At 45.8% G+C, this 21,917-nt stretch overlaps 1 protein-coding gene across 1 annotated transcript in view; it reads left to right on the top strand.

Annotated features, from left to right (window-relative positions):
• CDH13 (cadherin 13) overlaps positions 1 to 21,917 on the top strand; it is a 981,274-nt gene that overhangs the window by 742,648 nt on the left and 216,709 nt on the right. The window contains exon 7 of the mRNA XM_008689752.2: positions 5,847 to 6,025. Within this exon, the coding sequence (XP_008687974.1) occupies positions 5,847 to 6,025 (179 nt within the window). The remainder of the gene's footprint in view (positions 1 to 5,846; positions 6,026 to 21,917) is intronic.

The following is a 21,917-nucleotide window of genomic DNA, read 5'->3' on the forward strand; positions in this document are numbered from 1 at the left end:
TATGGCACAGGATGAGCCGTATTTTAGAGCCTCCCACATCTGAGACTGATTGACCTTTCATTGAAGTCGTAAGCAGCCCCTCACCTTGAGATCTGCTCTCCGCTCCTCACGGGTGTGGCTGTTCTTGAAGTCACAGGGAAGCCAAGCTTCCAACACCAGCACTTTACATTCTAACACCAGGCGGCACTTTCTTTAATCAGAGGAATACAGCCAAGAGGAAGTGGCTATCTGACACAGACAAAACAATCATGATTGTTTATCAGCCTGTCATGTCAGTGGCCGTGTCCTTCAACAAAAGAAAATGACAGCCCTACTTGAGACTTTCAACTAGCAGCCTGTAATTCTTTTATTGGCTTTGGTGGGCCATTGCTAGTTCATCGGAGAGTGACAGGGTGATTATCATTTATTTTGACACTCAGGAGAATGTTGTGTTGGGGGAAAAGGCAGAAATGTGTTTCAGAGGACCCACATGAGTGTCTATCATATAATTATCTTTTCTCTGCCATCGGGAAGCACATGTAGACACAAGATAAGCATGGATGTGGAAGCCACTGGGCTGACGGAAATGAACGAGCCCTTCTTCTGAGATCCAGGGTGTGGGCTCGGGCAAAGGGTGAGGCCCAGGTGCCACCCATGGTATGGGAACAGCTGTCCTGGTGCCTGTCTGATGAATGTCAGCCTACTGGATCCAGTTCCAACAAGGGCCTCCAAGGAGCGAAAAAATGTTCAGAGGTGGTAGTGAAGCATGCTCGGTTGTGAAAAATGTCCAGGCAATGTTGTCCACTCTTCTTGGTTACAAGTTCTTCATGGTTTCTGGCAAATGCAAAATAAGGCAAAGCTTGAGTGCATTGTAAGAATACTCAACATTGATAAAGGACCTCCTCCATGTCAGACGCAGAGCTTATAAACATGAACAAAACACTGTCTGTACCCTCTAAGAACTCAAATTTAGGACCAGGCAGCCCATCACATAAGGATGTTCTTAAAATGAAGAAGCTCTATCAACAGAGAAGTTGGGGAAATGCTGCCAATTCTATTCTCTCTTGGAGATATACAATATCCATTTGCTTACTAAGGACACTAAGGAGTCCTCCAGGATAGAAACTTGCTTAACTGTGGTTACTGCATATTTCCCAACTTGGTTTCTCTGCTGAACCCATGGAAGCAGAGTTCCCCGGATACAGTTTAGGAAATGCTGGTGTAGGAGGTTTATCCGACCATTGCATAACCGAGAAGTATGAAAATCATGATCCAGCCCCCAGGGGAGGGGCTGGCAAGAGCTGGGTGTTGGGCCCAGCATATGGACTGGGAGTCGGGATAGAATCTTGATCATAGAGGAAAACTACAGAGTATCACACAGAGAGGCCATGTAGCCTACAGTGTGTGTGCATGTGTGCGTGTGTGCGTGTGTGCGCGTGCATGTGTATCCGTTAGCACAGAGTTGTGATCTCCACAGTAGAAATCTGTATCTGCAAAGTAAGGCCATAGGCAGGGTGGAAGAGAGAGGGTGAGGCAGAGCAATTCAGAGGCAATCGGCCCCTGGGCTCACCCTGCTACAGCAGGTACCAGTTTCCGTGGACAGCTCCATTGTCTAAGGCCATCACCTGCACCATCATGATGGCTCAGAACCTAGAGCAGGTTTGATAAGAATAGGCATCCTCCTCAAACACTATACAGGCATTGTACCAAGTTCTTTAATACAGTATCTCATGAAACTTTTACAGAGACCAAAGATGAAATTGTTGCTAATATCCGCTTGTTGCAGTTGGGGAAACCAAGGCTTGGGTAGGGCTGAATAACTTGAGTGTGTTCACACAGCAAGACTTGAACCTCAACATTACCCCAGAGTTGTTTTCTTCAATGCTTTCCTGTACGAGGAGCCCAGGCAAGGGGGGGGGTGGTTCACTGCCATATTGAGGAGGCTGGAGGTGGTGGCCTTAGAGGACAGCCAGGTGCTTCATGAAGGTGGGGCTGCCGCCCAGCCGGGCCTGTGAAAACCCCCAGGGCCTCACAAATGCACGGACAGCAGGCCAACAAACCTATTTACATGACTTTGGCGCTGTTCACTCTCCATGGAGGTGGGCCTTGGAAATCCTGTTCTGTACCCACATCTGGGCTAAGACAGAGGCAGTGCATAAGACCAAGTTCACTTGCTCCCAAACCATTCGTTAAAATAAAAAGCATTTTCTGGATAAAAGTGGGAATATTCCAGGATACCCTTTGGTCATATCATGTTATTAAATCTGTAACAATAACAACAAAAAAAGACATCATCAGTGACTTTCCTGGTGAAAAGTGAAAATTCATTAGCCTCAGCGGTCTTGTTTTCTTCCTCTCATCCTTTTTGTGCAAGCCATGAGACATGCTAGCCATGACGACTTAATTTTTGTACTTTATTTTGCTTGTTCATCTATGACTTCAATTAAAAGCAGATTATATAGGGCAGAGATTCCATCAGTCAAGCATTCATTAGACATTAACTGAGTGCAAGGCACTGGGTCATACACACTTAACCAGAGACCGTTTCTTATGGAATCAATAGTGTCGAGGCCTCTTTCATGCCTCTGGCCACAAGGAGCTCACTTAGTATGTCCCTGGTGAGTCTGTAGGCCTGAAAGCTGCCTCTCTTTTCTGACAGGATCCTCATTAGGGAATCCTGCTCTCCTAGACCAGGGAGGCAATTAAGCATCACCCCTCACACTAATGCTCCTAGACTGGGAGTGGCTGCCTAGACCACCAGGTTGAGAAAAGAGCAATTCCATTGTGTGCCTCAATAGGAAACAAAGTGCCAAATTGTTGCTGATATTTTCCAAAGATAAGGGGAAAGACAAGGGGAGTGTATAAGCCAAGCATTATCTCTGCTGGCACTGGAGCCTGAAGTTTGCCTTGTGACAATCGCACAAAGAAACAAAGAAGGGCAAAGAAAACATGGTAGACTAGAAAATGTGCCTGATGCATCTGGCCTCATGGCAACATTGAGACTGCTTTAGAAATCCATCCAAACTTAGGGTGGTCAGATCCCCTTGTTTGCCTGATCAATCAGACCTAATGGCTGATAATCTGATTCTGATTGTAGAAAAAAGTAAAGTGCTTTTGATGGTCTGAAAAGCACTATTATAGACAGGAAAGGAATACCAGGATGGCCCCTGAGCCAGATGAATTTTTTGTTTCCTTTAAGGTTCAATATTTTCTGCATGTGAATATTTCTGCTGGGAACTATTGGACTGTACTGCTTTCATCTCTTACCCATTAGTTCACATTTTGTGGGTCCAGAAGGGGTCAGTCAGAATCCACAGGTGGGCCCTATATTCTTAGAAGAGTAAACTACAGTGGAAAATCATAGTTGGACAGGTTGCTCTGAGCCAAATATGATGGCTCACAATTGTCAAGACCAGCAGGCAAATGTGCTTGATTCTGCTCTAGCCCATGCTTCTATTGGGTTTGTGAAATCAATACAGGGAAACCTCACTAAAGTGGAGCTGGGAGGCTGGCAAGGGGAAGGTTGGGAAGGGGAGTGCACCACTCCATGTCAATTACAAGGAGAATTGTCAATTACAGACCCAACAAAAGAATCATCAACAAGAAGGATCATCAATTACAGCTCCCAATAGGGAAGGATGTACATTGTATCTAGTACAAGAAATCGACCACCCCTGCAATTCAGCCAATGAGAAACTGTCATCACTTTGAACTCTTGTTTTTCTCCAGTGGACTTTCCTTCAAAACAAACTTATTCCTTCTTGATAAAATAACATTACTCTCCTTTGTTTGTTGGACTTGCCTATGGCTTTGCTCTAGTTTCCAGGTCCTCAAATGCAGTTCTCTGCTATTCCTGAATAACCCATTTTGCTGGTAAGACAACTGGTTATTTTTTTTTAGATTAACAGTATTTATAATTATGATCCTTTTGTATTGAAATTTAATGACAAAAGCAATACATTCTCCTTGTAAAAATGATCAAAACAGTATAGATTGGGCCAAAGTCTTACCTTGTCCTCACCATCCTTAATCCCAATCCCCTTTGTACTTACCCAGATATAACCACTATTGGGGAAGAAAATTTTTTCCTTTGCCCTCCAAGCTTCTTCTGGCTGGTCCAAGAATCAAATTGACGTGAGATAGATTAACAGGAGAAAATCAAACAAAAGTTTAACAACCTGTATACCTCCTATATACATGGGAGAGACCCAGGCAAGTAAAGTGATTTCCTGAAAGGGCTAAAGCCATCACCTTAAATACCATCTTCAGCTAAAGATGGGGTGTGGGTCGGTTCTGGGAGGTAACCAGGAAAAGTACAGTCAACAGGGTAGGGGTGTTATGCAGAATTAAATCCTGCCTTCTCCACTGATAACAGTTTCTAGAGATTTAGAGTCATCCTCCTCTTACTGAAACAGTGAGGGAGATAACGTCACAAATGGAGATTGCCCTTACAGATGTAAATGTTCCTTACAAGAGGGAATAACTTCCACTCGATTTTCAGACCTTCTCTTTGTGTCTGCAGTTTCTTAAAAATAACCAGCTTAAAATAATCAATATGCCAAAGAGGCATATCTTGGGGTGGCAAGATTTGCTTCCCTACACCACCATAACCAATGTGATGTTCACTTTTATAGACCTGCTATGTTTTTACGGCCATAAACTGTACCTGCAAAATACATGCATAAAGTATTGTGGCATTTTCTGTGTGCAAGGAGGTTCACAAAAATGATATCATACTATGGATAACATTCTTCCGCCTGATAATTTCACATAAAACTCTATCTTGGAGAGCCTTCCATGCTAGAACACATTAGACCTACAACCTTTTTCAAACTGCTCAAAAATTTTTCATAGTATGGGAACCCCATCATTTTAGCAATTCCTCTGTTATTTAGACAGTTAGATTGTTTCCAGATCTCACCATGATGGATAATCCTGTGGGGCACAACCTCGCGAGAACCCGCCGTTGACACATGCGAGTGTTTCTTGACGGTAGATGCCAAATGGGAGACTGTATTTTTTTTTTATACTTGTTGCTGTTCAGTTGTCCTCAAAAGTGGCTAACACCAGTTCTTCATCATATCAGCTGTATGTGACCAAGACCCAGTGTCTGACATCCTTATCAACCATTGACATAATCAAGTAGTCCACATCGCCTTCATCTCCATATTGTCTTTGTATCTTAAGTGCCAACAGCAGTGTGACTGTCACGTGGTGGGGGCTCAAAGACCATTTGTTCATGTTCCCTTCCACTGGAACATCTTTTCCTGTGGAGGGCCCGCTCCTTCACCTTACTTACACCTACTCACCCCTTAGATGTCTATACCAGGGACCTTTCCTGAACCCCAAGTTACATGAGGTTGTTCTGTGTATTCATAATGCTCTCTCTCAATGCACCTGTTATAGTGTATTATTTTTTCATAGGCTGTCTCTCTTACTAATCTCTGACCTGCTAAACACCAGAGAATGCCTTTGCTCCCCTCTGTGTCTTCATCACCAGGCCCAGGCCCCACATGTAGTAGGATTGAATAAGAGCTTTTAAAACAAAGGCCATTGTCATGCAGCCACATCCACAATTGAATGAAAGCTCGTGAAAATAAACAGCATATCAGCAGAAAGAAAAATTAAGCTGTCGATCTGCTGAACAGCAAGGATTTCTTTTCTTTATTTCAGGTCTTTTAACGTGACAGAGGGAGGAGGGCAAGCAAAAGAAGAGCAAAAATATAACAGGGCTCTGGAAATGCTTTCCTTTTTAATGTGGAAAGCGATTGGCACATCAGTCCATGGCCATCGCCAGGGAGGGAGCATCTCCACCCATCACTGTCCCCCAACTGACTGTCTCCTGCCCTTCTGTCCTGCCCCCTCAGGGACCACAGTGATGCGGATGACAGCCTTTGATGCGGATGACCCAGCCACAGATAATGCCCTCCTGCGGTACAATATCCGACAGCAGACGCCTGACAAGCCATCTCCAAACATGTTCTACATCGATCCCGAAAAAGGAGACATCGTCACTGTCGTGTCACCTGCCTTGCTGGACCGGGAGGTGAGCTGAAAGGCACACATCTTTTTCATGAGAATCGAATGTGGCTTTCATAAGAGGGAAGATGTGGGGCTTCAGGCAAAGGCACTTTATATGGAGGGGTGGACATGAGTTGTTTACACAGGGTTGGGTAGGGAAGTCTATAAAGGGAAATGTGAACCCCCAAAATGCACACTATAAAAGGCCACATCCTTAGGAATTATTTGTATTCATTCAACCCGATGCCTCTGTTTCCTCTCCAAGCACTTATCTGTGAGCTCTTGTAATGGGACTCTCTCTCCTTATCCGTCTGCCAGAGGGAGGGGATGGGACGAAGGAAGGAAGGGCAGGCAGGGAGGTAGGGGAGGGCAAAGGGGAGGGAGGTGGCTTTGTCCTTGATCACGGAGCCAGGTGGCTTCGACTTATCTTCTTTCCCAAGCCCTCTGCCGTGTGTGCCACTGTTTCCCTCGGAACCTCTCCTGCTTCAACCTTAGGCTGTCACTGGGAACCCTCACTCATCTTGTAGGTCAGGTGACACACACAGGTGACCCAGGGGACTCAGTCAGTCCACACTCTTGCTCTTTGTTTTTGACTAGGGTGCTTTCAAGCTTTCCCATTAGTTGCCATGTCAAAATATTTAGATTTCATATTTATTTTTTTTTTAAATTCCAACTTCCAGACTTCCTGAAAATTACAAACTTTGGACATTTTAGTCCCCGTTTCCACATGTGGACAGTTACATGAGATGTGACAGTCAGATGGAGCTGGTGGTCACAGTCCCGTGTACGTGGGGCATGTGTTCCTGCCCCGCTTATGTCCCTCGACATGTGCCACCTGGCCCCGGCCCTTCTCCTGAGTTCCAGGCCGACTCTTCAGCTCCCCACAAGGCTCAATAGGAGAGACTCTTGGCCCTTCAAGCACAGCATATTAAACCAATTTAGGGATTCCCCTCTTTCCTTCACCCCCTCCACCCACCCCAAGTCTGCTACTGTCCTGGATTCTTTGTTCCCAACATGACATCATCCCACAGACATGACCCCGGCTGTCACCCTTGACCTGTAAGCACCACCTGCCCCGTGGTAACTACTGGGTTTCCCTAATGGGCTCCATGCCTTTTCCCCTCATGTCTTTGATTAAACAAATCCTTGGGTCAGAAGTGTCTTCTCCTCTCCTTTCTGATTTTCCACACTGTAGCTTCTCACAAGAAACTGGGCTAGAGCCACTGCCATTAAGAAGAGGTTTCCTGAGTGGCAGACTGGGTGGCTCAGTCAGTTGAGCAGCCAACTCTTGATTTTGGCTCACGTCATGATCTCAGGGTCGTGAGATCAAGCCCCATGTTGGGCTCCACGCTGGGCATGGAGTCTGCTTGAGATTTTCTCTTTTCCTCTCCCTCTACCCCTCCCCACCTGCTCTCTCTCTCTCTCTTTCTGAAAGAAAGAAAGAAAGAGAGAGAGAGAGAGAGAGAGAGAAAGAAAGAAAGAAAGAAAGAAAGAAAGAAAGAAAGAAGGAAAAAGGGAAAAGGAAGAAAAGAAAAAGAAGAGTCTTCCTGAGACCTGAGTCTTCCACCACTTTGGTTCTCCCCTAGCCTCTCACCACACTTACCTATAGCCATCGTCTGGCATATGCCCCTTTAAGCCGCCATGTGTCTCCTTAAAGAATATCCCCTTCCTCTGGGTCTAGATGTGTATTGCCCAACACAGTAGCCACTGGTCACATGCAGTTATTTGAATTTTCATTTATATTATTTGAAATGAAAATTTAAACGTATATGAGCCAGGACGGACATAGAATATTGTCAGCATCACAGAAAGTTCTGGGGGGCAACGCTGGCCTTGGCTGTACACCTACAGAGAACAGAGACTGTGATCCTTTGCACGTCTGGAGCCCTGCTGCCTACGGGCAGGCTTGGAGCACTCCTGAAAGTCTTCATTATATGTTTTGGGGGGTACAGGCAGGAATGAGTTGGAAATGACACTAAGATTCTACACTCCAGGGGTGGGAACCCGTAGCTAGGAATGGGAATTCCTGGAAGGAAGGAAGAGAATGATTCTGCCTCGAAACCATGGCTGTCACTTGGAAAATGTGATTGTGGGTGGCTAAAAATAGGAAAGCAGCGTGAAAAGGAACACACAGAGTCCGCTTCCTCCGTGTTGTGTCCCCTCTCTTTCCGCCCTGTGTTTATGACTGCTCGATGCTATATTATCTCCTTTGGAGGCAAGGGATGACTTTCCACCTCTTTTTATCCCCTGCCAGCATGCATGTGCACGCACATGTGGACACACACACACACGCACACATGCACACAGCAGCTTTCCCGATTCGCCCTTGCAAATTCTTGCAAGGCCAAGACGAAATGCTGTGATTTCCCTGGCTCGGTGTCTCTTCCTACTGACAGAAATGTTTTATTAAGTCTCTTATTTATAAACCAAAGTGATAATGTAATGGATTATTCCATTTTTAAGGTTTATTTTGGGGACAAATGTGTTTTAAGCTCATGGTCTCTTCACTTGGGTTTTTGTTAACTCACAATAAGTACGTAATTATGGGAGTTGAATTAAGCGTTTCTGGCCACAGTACATAAATGCCCCCCCCATCCCGCCGCCCAAAAAAGAGAAACACAATTTAACTGAAATTGGAAAATCAATGAGAATGAATGAAGAGTGTCACTTTCCTGTGAGGGTTTCCAGAGTTCACTGCTGACCCAGGCAACACCGGTGCAATCCGAAGGGAAGAAACGTCCCTGAATGTAGGCAGGCCTTGCCTATTTACTCGTGCTGTGGTAAGCCTCTCTTCGGCAGGTTTGCTGAAAGGGTGAAACGCGCCTCTGTGTTCCTCATCTTTAAAGGGACAGATCTTGCTCAGCAGACTTCTACTCTCACTGCCCCTTTCCTACGATCACATGCCCCGGACGGGCTCCCACAGCAGGCTTGCGGAATCGTTTGTCAGTATTTCCGGAGAACTTCCGAGTAGGCATCCCATCCTGGGTGTGGCTTTCGAGTCTACTTCTGGACCATCTGAGCAGTCCATTGAAAACATGAGTGCACCATTTATTTTTCAGACGATATTCCACTGGGAGCCCTGCAAACCTTGACATGATTCAAACCAATTGCCATTTGGTTACTATGTCTTCGGGCCCGGGATCTCAAGCAGCATGTTTGCGAGTTGAAACCACGGGTGTAAACGCATGGGTTGAGGACCCCTAGAGCTGGGGCCCCTGCCATTATACAAATGGGTGCTCCTGTTCTGCCCCACCTGGTTGGGAATGGAGGCTCTGGAAGGCCCCCTGGTTGACACAGGGAGCTCAGTTGATAGGACATAAATTTTTCACCTTGGTTCTCCATTTAGTTCCTTTCCTTTAATGAGTACATCCCCAGGGGGGACCCTGGCAGGTGAGGTAAGACTTCAGGGGAGGCCTCGGGCACTGTTGCCTTTGAACCGGCCTTTCCCATATTTACCTTGTCATAGAGCATGTCAGGGAGGATAGTCAAGGATGCTGCCAATGAGCTTTAATTTCACCATCTTGGTCGTTGCCTTTTCTTCCCACCTCGCTTCTCGGGATGTCGCCAGTGGGGCCAACTGAGGCAGGTGCCCTCACAGATCTGCTCCTCCCCGTACCCTGGGGAGGAAAGGGATTGTTTCTGTCCCGTTCCCTGACACATTCCCAGTCCTTAGCACATGAGAGATGCCCAACCAATATTTATGGAGCAATATAGGGCAGGAAGGGTGTGAGGGAGAGAGGCAGGCAGCTCAGAACGTGTGGCATCACTCTGTGCGCAGGCTGCTGTCTGGCAGGGTCATTCCCGTTCATCTCCCAGTGTGTTTGGGATGGCGCAGCCTCTGGACCCACAGCGCACGCCCAGAGCCAAGAGTGAGGCCACCTGTTGCTCACCTGCTTTGGGTCATGCGAAAATGCTAGAAGGCAGCTCACCCACTGTCTCCATCTTCAGAGGACCCATAACTGACCCCCCCTTTTCCTCCTAACAATGAGTGGCAGCTGCCATGGCTTCCCGTTTGACGGGCCACTCTTCCCAAATAGATGCCATTGGATTTGGTGCCTCTGTTCTGCCTGGTCTCCACGTGGTGAGAAATGGAGTCAACTAGGACAGAGGTTCTCACACTTGGCTGAAGAGCTTTAGAAATCGCAGTGCTCCAGCAGAAGCCTAGAGCCACAAAATCAGGGTCTCAGGTGGTAGGACACAGTCATCATTAGTTTTAAATAAATATCCCTAGTGATTCAAGTGTGCCGCAAGCCGAAGAATCCTTGCCTTTGGAGACCATGTTTCTGGGGAGGGACCCGACCCCATCGCTTGTTTGTTTCTCCACCTAGCTGAGCATATTCGTTTCCCAGGATGGCTGTAATGAGGTACCACCAACCAGGGGGCTTAAAACAGCACAAGTTTATTCTCTCGCAGTTCTGGAGCCTAGAAGTCCGAAATCAGGGTGCTGGCGGGACCAGGCTCCCTTTGAAGTCCTTGGAGAGGATGCTTCCTTGCCTCTTCCAGTTTCTGGTGGTTGCTAGCGATCCTTAGCTTTCCTTGGCTCGTAGACGCCTGCCTCCAAGCACCACGTTCGTCTTCACATGTCCTTCTGACTGTGCGCTTTCATATTACCTTCCCTCTGTTCGGGAGAAGGAGGCAAGATGGCAGAGGAGTAGGGGACCCCATTTCAACCAGTCCACTGAATTTAGCTGGCTATCTACCTCTGTTCATGCCTGTGTCTTCTTGTAAGACACCAGTCGTACTGGATTAGGACCCACCTTAATGACCTCGTCTTTACTTGGTTATATTTGCAAAGACCCTATTTCCACGCAGGGCTGTACGCACAGGTACAAGTGGTCAGGACTTAAACATATCTTTTTAGGGGACCCAATTCAAGGCATACCAGTGAGTTATCTGTCCTCTCCTTGCCTTAGTTATTCATCTATGCACTGAGAACGCTAGTTCCTACCTCAGACGGGTTGGTGAGGATCAGATGTGTCGAAGTACATAAAGTACATCGTCTATTCTAAAGACGAGCTAACATAATCATCGCTATTGGTTGTAGTAGTGAATTGTAAACGTGGGTAGTGAGCTCCCCATGGTGGGACGTATTCACACAGACTGCCCTTGGTAGGATGTCACAGAAGGGATTCAGTTACTCGGTAAACGTTATGTCCTTAACGTCTTTTCCAACCTTAAGACTAGAGTTACTGAAAACATTTATTGAATATCTTCGAGGTGCAGTTTGCTCTGCAGGATGCTGCCTGCCAGAGTCACTTTCCTACCTGGCCAGCTGTGTGACCTTGGGCACATCATTTAACCTCTCTGAGCCCACTTCCTCATCAGTGATGGCTATGATAATAACATCTGCACCACCAACTATATCACCTCTCCGAGATGTGCGCAACTTCCTCCAGTTTTGCAAACAGCAAAGCATCGTACGAACACAGCTATTATTACCCCGTGTCACACTTTCTGTGGCTGCTGAGAATGGAGGCCCCAGTTCCCATCAGCTACCGCTGAGAGCTTGACTGTTGTTTCCACCCACATGCCGCCGATACAGAAAGACTCTTTCCAAGCTGTGCAGGCCACATGCACTTTATCCTGTGAGTCAGACCCCTTCAGTTTTCCCAGTGCTGGGCTGGGTTTTGTTGCGATTCCTCAAATTTGCGGCTGAATTGTGAGAGCAGCTGCGGTGACCATTTATTGTCCTTACATTTTCATAAGCTCAGTGTGAATAGACATCAGATTTCATTTGGAAACGTGCATTTTCCAGTACAAGCTCTTCTGTTTACCTTTTCTGAAACCACACAGGAATATAAACTACCCACAGAAAGAGATGTTGGATCTTTGTCCCATCTCTGTGTTCCCATTGCCCAGCTTAGAGCCAGGTAAATAATAGGCACTCGGTAAAGATTTGTTGGATGGATGGATGGATGGATGGGTGGGTGATGGACGGACGGATGGATAGCCTACGCTCCTTCAGTTCGTATTTAGGAGTAAATAGCTTACAGATGATCTCAGAATTTACTGCAAGATCCACACCCTAGCAGGGGTATATAAACAGAGGAAATGATTTTATTTTGGTTGAGAGCCTAGTCTTGCCCTTGTGTAATCATCCAGTAATCTAATTTATTCACCTTCTACCTACCTTGTGTCAGCCTGCACTAGACTGTAAGAAATACCTTGGTGAGTAGGATGGGCCTGAGGATCTGTGGCTCTTGCTTAAATGTTTGGGGAAACGTTTGGAGAAAATAAGAGATATATAGCCTACTGAACGAAATTGGGTTCATCTGGGGCACTGTTTTATTCTTTTCCATAACCATACTCAGCCCCTCATTCTGACAGCTCCGTCTATGTTTTTAAACTATGTCTGGCTGCACTACAAAATAAAATCAGATAAAGGTCCCTCACGTTTGATAAATGCTTTATTTAGTTGATCATCTTGGCTGGGAGACTGAAATTCATCAGCTGAAATGTGCCAACTTTTCTGAACACAGCCACAATTTGAAACCACTCAGAGTAGCTAATGGTCAGTTTGGGGTGTTTGTTTTTCTTTTTGGTTTCCTTCTCCTCCTCCCTCTCCTCTTCCTTTTTTTATTTCCCCCCATCTCTCCTCCTCCGCCCCTCCTCCTCCTACTCATACCCTCCTCCCCTCCTCCTCCTCACTTGTCCTCCTCCCCCTCTCCTCCTAGTCCTCCTCCTCAACTTTTTTCTCTTCCTCCTCCTCCTCTTTTTTTTTTTTAACAAATAGAAACAGTTTCCAAAAGAGGCCCTTAAAATTCTATCTTAACACCTGCATAGTGAGAATATCATTAGTCTTTTTAAGGAGGTTGAGCACTTTTCTTTGTTTGAATTTGCCTTCAGCTTAATATGTATTATCTTCCAGATAATCTAAAGAAAGTTGTAGCCTACCCATAAAAATGTACAGACAATAAGAGATACTAGGACTCTGAATGTAATTTGTTCTCCATTTTCAGCTGGTAAAGGATTTTCTGAAACTTTATAATGTCCCCATTTTTTAGGCTAAAAGGGGAAACAGAATTTCCTTCCTTCTTTCCATGGTAAGTGTCACATAAGACTTATTTTTAGTTTTATGTGCATGTATTTTCTGAGAGATTCAGGAGTCCTGGATTATGTCAGACAAAACCCAAGAATGTGGGGGAGCATCCTATGCAAAATAGCCAATGATACTGGACGTGTGGCTGCAAGTCTAAAGATGCTCGGTCAAGATGATCCAAGTTAAAATATTGTCACGTAGGCCACGTCTCCAGAAACATAGTAAAGGAATCTGTGAAGATGATGACATCAAGTCAAGCTGCCTAGAAATAAAGGAATAATCGTAAGGGGTAGCATTTCTCCCATGCTTCGAATGAAAGAGATAGCCGTCGTACTATCAGGAAAATAAATGTTTTCAGGCCGCTCTGATCTAATGCTAATACTTTTCTCATTATCATCATGTTTAAAACATTGGCAGTAATTACACACAATTCAATCGTGTTGTCAGGAATATTCTCCTTCTTTATTTCGGTGGGTGGGACCAGAATTATTTAGATAACAGCATCCTCCCCGTTTCTGTGAGCTATTTACTCATAAATATTTTTGTTGGGATAATTTTCTCCATTTTTTTTATCACTTGCTGCTGAGAAAATAGAGGGGGGAAGTAGATGTAAATAAATTGTCTTATTATTTTTAAAATAACACATTATCCTTGCAAATGAAACACAGATGGTGAACCACCCTGTGAGTCACACTTGCTCTGTTGTGTCAGCAAATAAAATGGAGTGGCGTGTTCATGAGGCATGATGCTAGCAAAGCCCCAGGGTCTGAAAGTCAGTTGCAAACATGCTGGCCTCCTGCTGATGGTAGTGGGGCTGGAGACGTGGAGGTCAGGGCTTTCCCTTGCGGCCTCCTGCACATCGCCACTCTGGATCAACTCTAGCAGGAGGCCGTGGGGAGTCTCCACTCTGCTGGGGCCCCTAAGATGTCCCCCCCTCCTCCAAGGTTGGTCTGTCCACGCATGAAAGCAAGGGCTGTCTCCAATCGCCCAGTAGAACCCCAACCCGGCTGAAATCTGGTCTGAGAGTCACGGATCTAGGGCATGGGAACCAGCCTCAGACTCTCTGGATTCATAGCCCACCTGCACCTCTTATCAGCTGTGAGAACCGGGCAGGTCAGTTAGCCTGTCCAAGCCTGGGTTCTTCCTCTGCCCCCATGAGGATAATCATAGTCCCCACCTCCTGGGCTTAGCAGGTTGATCAAATAAGAGATGTCAAGCACTTAAGAACCTGTAAATACCAGTGGATATTGGTTATTTTCATGATGGACAATGAGATTGCAGAAGCAGCTTGGAAGGGGGATTTCTTCCTCGGGCAGGGAGCCCATTTACAGTCTGGCCACACAGCAGGGAATCTGGCAGGCTTAGAAAGTTCAAGGTGATGGGTAGTAAGGAGGACACGTATTGCATGGTGCACTGGGTGTTAAATGCAACTAGTGAATCATCGAACTTTACATCGGAAACCGGGGATGTACTGTATGGTGACTAACATAATATAATAATAATAAAAAAAAAAAACAGAAAGTTCAAGGAAGCACTGAGGTAATCCACATACCACAATCCGGGAACAAATGCAGATGCATAAGTATGAGCACCCACCAGTGTGTGCTGCGTCCGTGACAGAGTGCAGGGCGTCAGGGTCAGGGACACAGGGATCGCGCTGCCTGGAGAGGAAGGAAAGCAGAGGTGTCAGCAGCAAACATATGGGAAGATGTGCTGTTTAAACTAGACCTGATGGGTGGATGGAAGGCTGCAGTGAAGGAGGTGAGGGAAGAGCATCCGGGGAGGAGAACAGCATGAGCAAAGGCACGGCACGTTCACACATGAGTTGAAGAGAGATGGGGAGTTGAGGGTGTCCCAGGGAGACCCCAGACAAGGGCAGGGAGTCGGTACAAGATTGTCAAGGGCTTCGAATGTCATTCTAAGGATTACGGATGTATCCTAATGTAAATGCAATGCCACCAACTGTATTTAAACATTAAACACAGCTCTGTTCAACACGGTGCGCTCAGAGCTGTGACTCGGGGAAAGCTGGCAAGCTGGAGGGGGGGCGGCCAGTAGTAAAGCAGAAGCATTTTGGAGGCAGCTCGAGAATCCTTGGTGAAGGATGAGTAGCTGATTCACAGATTTCTAGCCTTCTCAAGGGGAGAGACAAGGAGTTACCGCTTGAATCCAAATTCCGCAGGTTGTTAATAGCCGAATAAACAGCCTATCTTGTGTCTCTGGTCTTGTGCGTCTCCGAGTATTAGACAACCAGTAGTTGCTGGGCATGTGTTGAACCAAGAGATTCTGAGCTTTGTCATTAACAGAGATTCATCTTCTCATATTTGACAAATGTGTAATTCTCCGAGCTTTATCTTCTTTTCTCTTTTTTTTTTTAAATGGTAAAAATGAAATGCAGGGCAATGATGAATTTAGAGTACTTCTGTTTTTCTATCATTTTAAGTCTCTCCATCTTAGTTTATGTGAAGTACCCTAAAAACTGAAGAAGATTTTCTTTTGGGGGACTAGTTCTTTTATAGAGCACATATTTCTTGAGGTGCCTAGGTGGCTCAGTGGGTTGACTCTTGATTTGGGCTCAGGTCATGATCTCAAGGTCGTGGGGTCGAGCCCTGCATCAGGCTCAGCCCTCAGGGGGAGTCTGCTGGAGATTCTCTCCCTCTCCCTCTCCCCCTCCCTCTTCCCCCCACATGCGCGCGCGCGCTCGCTCTCTCTCTCTCTAACAAAGAGAGAGCACATATTATTCTTAATCAGCCAGGAACTGTGATTAGCCTTGTAAGGCACATTGTACTTCACAGACACATTCTCCAGTCACTGTACTTCAGTGACATCGCTCTAAATCTTGTCCCCGTTCACAGTCCCAGTTGGACAGACACACCCCAGTCTAGAAGGAACATCTACTTGCATCCTGACTTTGAACTGGTGGAGAAAATAGGGGAAAGCTTTGCTTCTTACCATATTGAGAACATTCATTTAAGGGAAGAAAAGGGGTTGGAGAGTCTTTGGAAAGCAGTTCTTTCAAACCTGCCTTTACTATGCTTGGCTCCTAGCTGGGACCTAGGTGAGGACGGCAGCTGCGAAGTGCTTCCATTGCAAAGCATTGTAGGGGAAGGTGACCAGAAGCTGCAAGGCTCAGAATAAGTCAAACTAGCAATAGACCACTTCAAGACACGATGGCATCTCAAAGTGCCTGGGATCCACATTTCTTTCAGTTTTGTTTTAAGGAGGCATCCCATTTGCTACACTTTTCCAGAGGATAAAAGTTTGTTGGTAATGTGACTTGGTGTCCTAAAGGCATGGCCAGCTTTATTGGATATGTGGCGCTATGCTGTCACATTCAACAATGAAGGGACTTCGACATATAGGAACGTCTATTAGGTTCAAGGTTGGAAATTTTCTCTTTAAGGACCAGATATTAAATGTTTTAGGTTTTGTGGACCAAGAGGCAAAATTGAGAATATATGTAGATATAACCATTTAAAGTATCATCATTTAAAAAACATAAAAAGCATTTTTAGCTCATGAGCCATCAAAAAACAGACAGTGGGCTGGCTCTGGCCCATAGGCCACTGTTGACCAGCCCAGTCATATCAAACCATTGGTCAAAATGGTCAATTAGTACCAGTTTCATCTGCTGGTTGTTGCACATTTTCATGTGTCAGTATCCACTCTCAAAATATTGAATCCCGCTTACTAATCATTACCTTGGGATTGGATTCTTGGGTCAGGAATTAGGTCATGAATGATGGGTCCGATTTCATTTTTCTGGCACAACAGTACCATTTCCCCATGATTACAAACAGATCATTTCAGACACTTGTTAATTAATTCTAAACTCAAAATTTGGTTGCAATAATTTAAACAACAAGTTCAGTCCAAACATAATGAAACAGAAAGTGCTGTCTAGACACAGACTAAACACTGGATGAAACCATTTGCACTGACTCTCTTGGTCATGTGAGAACCCTGAGAGCAGGAAGATCAGGGGCAGAGAGGACCCAGAGGTGGGAGGGAGGTCTTCCAGAGAGGGAGCTCTTCTTTGAGCTGAGTGGGAACAGATATGGGGACACCTGACATCACTAAGATGTGACCCTATATCAGCCTGTCCCTAGAGTTCATGCATTTCCCCCCATTATGGGAAGCAATATTATTGATTATTTATTTGGATGGTATTTTCACAGAGGAAATCAATTTTGAAACTTCTTTTCAACACAGGAAAGCAAAACACGGTGACGTTTTGATGTAACTTTTGTTTTGATCTGTTATGGGCCTTCAATGCCTGCCAGGTGGCCTTCTTCTGGCTGCTGAGCTCAGGTGGTCCTTAGAACTCAGTAGAAAGAGACTGTGAGAAAAGGCTCTCTCCTGACCTAGTGTGGAAATACGAATCAGTCCAATCCATTTGTTGGGTATTTTGGCAATAAGAATCGAATGGCTTTTAAAAATGCCCCTCTATTCTTTGACACAGCGATTCACGTGATCAAACATGTGTCCGAGCATTCACCGATGGAGGTTTCGTTGGATCCTTATCTAAAGAACCAAACTGTCAAACCCCTGGGGATCTGTTCAATAAATTGTGCCATAGTCCTACATTGGGATTCTATTAAATCATGTAAAATGACGTGGTAAAAGAATGTATAATGACATGGAAAGAGGTTCATAGTACATTATCAAGCAGTTTGCAAAGCATCACATAAGCGGTGAATCTTTTTTGTTTGTATATGTACATCGCCTTATTCTGTTCAGGCTGCTATAACAAAGTACCATTGACTGGGGGCTGACCCAACAGAAATGTATTTGTCACAGTCCCAGAGGCTGAAAATCCAAGAGCAGGGTGCTGGCCAATGTGTCCTTGATGAGAGCTCTGGGTGGCCACCTTCTCACTCTGTCTTCCCATGCAGGGAGAGGACGCTCTGGTCTCTCTTCATCTTCTTATAAGGACACCAGCCACATTATGAGGGTCCCACTCTCCTGTCCTCATCTAAATCTCATTACCTCCCAAAGGCCTCACTTTCCAATACCACCCCACAGGGGTGGGGGTTTAGGGCTTCAACATATGCATTTTAGAGGGGCAGAAACATTCAGTCAATAACATATGGCATCATGGTCCAAGCTGTGAAAGGATTTGTGTGAAAGTGTTCAGAGTGGTCCTTTTAGGATCTGACTTTTCTTACAGTGCACTGTCGGAGATGACAGTCTCAGATCCAGGGGACCTGAGTTCAAATTTCAGCTCTACCTCTTCCCAGCTCTGTGATACCGGGAGCGTTAGTAGCTTGAACAACTGGTAGCTATAAGTATGATTGCCACATCATTAAATTTTCTTCTTCGATATCCCTGCTAATGGTCCCAGGGAGCTCCGTGGTATGAAAGTAGCACAATATAGAGAACAAAACCCTTATGGTTAGAGGTGTGCCTCAGTTTCTTCCCCTGCAAATGGGAATCGTAATGCACCTCCCTCAAAATGTTGTCGTGAGGATTAAATGAATCAATACAAGCACAGACTTAGAAGAGTAACAGGTGTGGGTTCGTGTTGGTGTATTTTCTAGCTTGGGTGCAGTGACCGTGTAATGTCTCAGTAATGAAAATACAGTTCTGCTCATCAACTTGAAAAAGCAGTTGTATCTTGGACCCTGAGGACAAGGGAGTCCTGCCAGGTTAGGACGCCCCACACAAGGGGCTGCAGGACTGTCACCTTGGAGTTGAGACTGGTTTCTATGTTGGCCAGTTGAATCAGTGACAGAGCAGTGGGAGTCATAGTAGGCACCGGGGTCTCCACCGATATTGCTGTGATCACAAAAAACACATTTCAGATGTCAGGAAAGAATGTTTTTAGGGTAAATCTTGTCAACACTTCCACACTTGAAACGGTAAGCATTTCCATTTCCTTAAGTGACACGGCCGTGGTCGTGGCTTTCCTCATCAAGAACAGGCGCTGACCGGCTGCTCACTTCTCCCGTCACCAGTTCGACCGGCAGCTTAATAGACATATTGTGGTATGTGCTTCTGTGTTTTTAAGACAGCCATGGGAAATGAATGTTTTTTGACCTTTGCAAAGAACAGCTGTAGAAAGGACTGTTGAAATTCAATGAACAGCATCTCTATTTATGGACCTCGAAAGCAGGAATCAAAATTAAATTCCTTTAGATATTTTCTCTCCTGTGTCTTATGAACTGTTTTGACAGACTTATTTTTCTCCATGGAAGACTTCTTGGGCCCTAATTCTAGTTTTTCTGTCTCTGTGGGCTCTGGATTTCTGGGATGGGGAGGAAATGAGGGACTTCTCCGTTCTTGCCTAATCTTGATATTAGATTAGCTCATGATATGTGTGAAGGAGTCTGTGTCGCACTCTCTGGGAAGCGGCATCCATTTTTTCTGGCCAGGCATTAAATGAGGGCCATAACCCGCACAGGACTGCCCATTTTATCACAGGGCTAACGGTGTTTCCGAGGGCTGACGTGACTTGCCTGCCTCACACGCTGAGCCTGGGGACTGGACTTGACCCCAAAGCTTCTACTTTGTCTGCTCCCCTGGGCTGCTGAGAGAAAAGCAGAGGCCCACAACTAAAGGACAGCCTTAGAGTCTATGAAACTGTATCAGGGGTTTGTCTGTTCTTTGCCGTGAGCCTCTTCACACCTTTGGGAAACTTGACTTGGTTTCCCTCAGCTCTCCCATTAGCAAGGCTGCGAGGTGACATGGGTCAGAGCATATGTCTGGGAATTCTAGAGCCCTGAGGAGAAATCTGGGCTCTGCATCCTGTTAGCTGTGTCACCTTGGAAGTATCACTTTACCTCTCTGCGCTTCCATTTCTTCACCTCTAAATGGAGCTCATAACATGACCTGTGGGCAGACAGAATAATGACCCCCAAAATGTCCTCATCCTAATCCCCAGAGCCTCATGAATATGTTACCTTACAAGGCAAAAGGAACTTTGCAGGTGTGATTAAGTCAAGGATGTCGAAATGTGGAGATTATTCTGGGTTTTCCATTTGGGCCTGATGTGACCACAAGGGCCCTCGCGAGGGGAAGGCAGGAGGGTTAAAGTCAGAGGGAGATTTAAAGATACTATGCTGCTGGCTTTGAAGATGGAGAGAGGGGGTCACCATCCAAGAGACGTAAGCAGCTTCTAGAAACTGGAAAAGGCAAGGAAACCAGGTCACCCCTAGAATCTCCAGGAAGGAGGGCGACCCTGCCAACACCTTGTATATGCTTGATATACATTGATGAGAACGATCACATCCTTATCAGTTAAGCCAAGGGTGTAAGGAGAGGTCTGGATCCATTCACGTTAACGCTGTAGTGTTCAGATGCTAGGAACAGTGTCCTCCCTTTCCTTCCCACATTAGAACCCACTAAGGAACAAGACACAGGAAACTGGAGAACAAACCATAAGCTTGGTTACAATGAAGCTGATTGACAAAGAGAGCCAAGAGTCTGTGGGCAAATAAATTTGCTAGTATTTTGTGCTTGAATTAGAGACTCGGGAGGGTTCTCTGCGCATAGAGAGTTTTGGAGGGGCTTCTTGAGTGCAGCACAGAGCAAATTTCCTATTAGAGGAAAGGGTTAATGCCATCTGAAATCACTCAGCGTGCCAAATGTCCCTGCTACTAGATGGACACAGGAGGACAGTTGAGGCTTTGCTGACAATTTCCTTTGCTGAGGGATTGGCGCGGGGGGGGGGGCACCAGATGTTTATGACCCAGACTTGATATCCTCCACTCTGACAAGATGGGACACCCCCCCCCAAGCTGTGTCCCTTCTGAGTAGCGCGTGGGCTGTGCCACGCGGTGATCAGGTGAGAGATAACAACCTCACCCCCTCCTCCAGATGCCCAGGCGGACCTCAGGCCCTGGTGGCTGCTGGTGTTAGAGCAGATAATGAGATTACCTGGTCTCCCAGGATGACAAGAGTCGTGGCTTCAAAGAATGTTTTTCTTAAATAACATTTGTTTATAGCGGTGTTTTTAAAAATAGGAAATATGTTCATACGAGCAAGCAATTAGTGTCCTGCCAGATAAGTCCCATGGTGACATGAGAGTGTAATCTTTAAAAAGAAAAAGTCAGCCTCAAACAAAGCATCAGAACTTCTTGCTTTAAGATCGCTCTTCTCTGTAAAAAACTTCCCATAACTTCCCCCAGACCCAGGGTCCTCATCTGAGGTCTATGGACAGACTCTAGGTGGGGGCACACGAACATGGATGAGAAAACATTTTAAGTCTATTTTCCGTAACCATTAACTGCAATTTCGTATTTTTGTCCCCAGGGAGGAGAGGCAGAGCAGGACAGTGTTAGCCATTCCCACTCCTGTTAACAACAAAAGTCACGGATGTTTTCCTGTCATGTCACGGAGGATGCAGATATGTCAGAGATGTCCCGCGCTCTCCTCCCTTGAAATGAATCTGATCACTAGCCTTAACACCAGATCTGGTTACGGAGGAGCTGCTCAAGCAAGACTTGTACTAACACGTCAGTTTTCCTACTACTTTAACCACTTTATTTCGATAGAATTAGCTTCCTTTGTCATCCTATGGGTTTTTTTTTTTTTTATGTGTTTGAAAACATATTCTGAGAAGGGGTCCACGAGCTTCATCAGACTTAAAGTGTCCATGGCACAAAAACGTTTAAGACCCTGGCTTAGAGGAACTGCATCCTCATCCCCCCTGCCTTGCTGCAGACCGTTCTTCCGCACCCCCAGGAGAGCCCACATCGGCCAGTCCACTTGCCTGCCCCCCTCTTACTAGACAGACATTCTTGATGGCCGCTCTATGCCTTTGCCTCCCCTGTGTCTACCCACATACTGGGTCCCCAGGGACACTTCAGTACATGGCCTCTCAACAATTCTCTTAATTGATAGAAAAGGAAGTAAAAAGAAAAAACTCGTCAGATTG

The sequence above is a fragment of the Ursus maritimus genome, unplaced genomic scaffold (genome assembly GCF_017311325.1).
Source record: "Ursus maritimus isolate PB19 unplaced genomic scaffold, ASM1731132v1 scaffold_19, whole genome shotgun sequence".
NCBI classification, from domain to species: domain Eukaryota; kingdom Metazoa; phylum Chordata; class Mammalia; order Carnivora; family Ursidae; genus Ursus; species Ursus maritimus.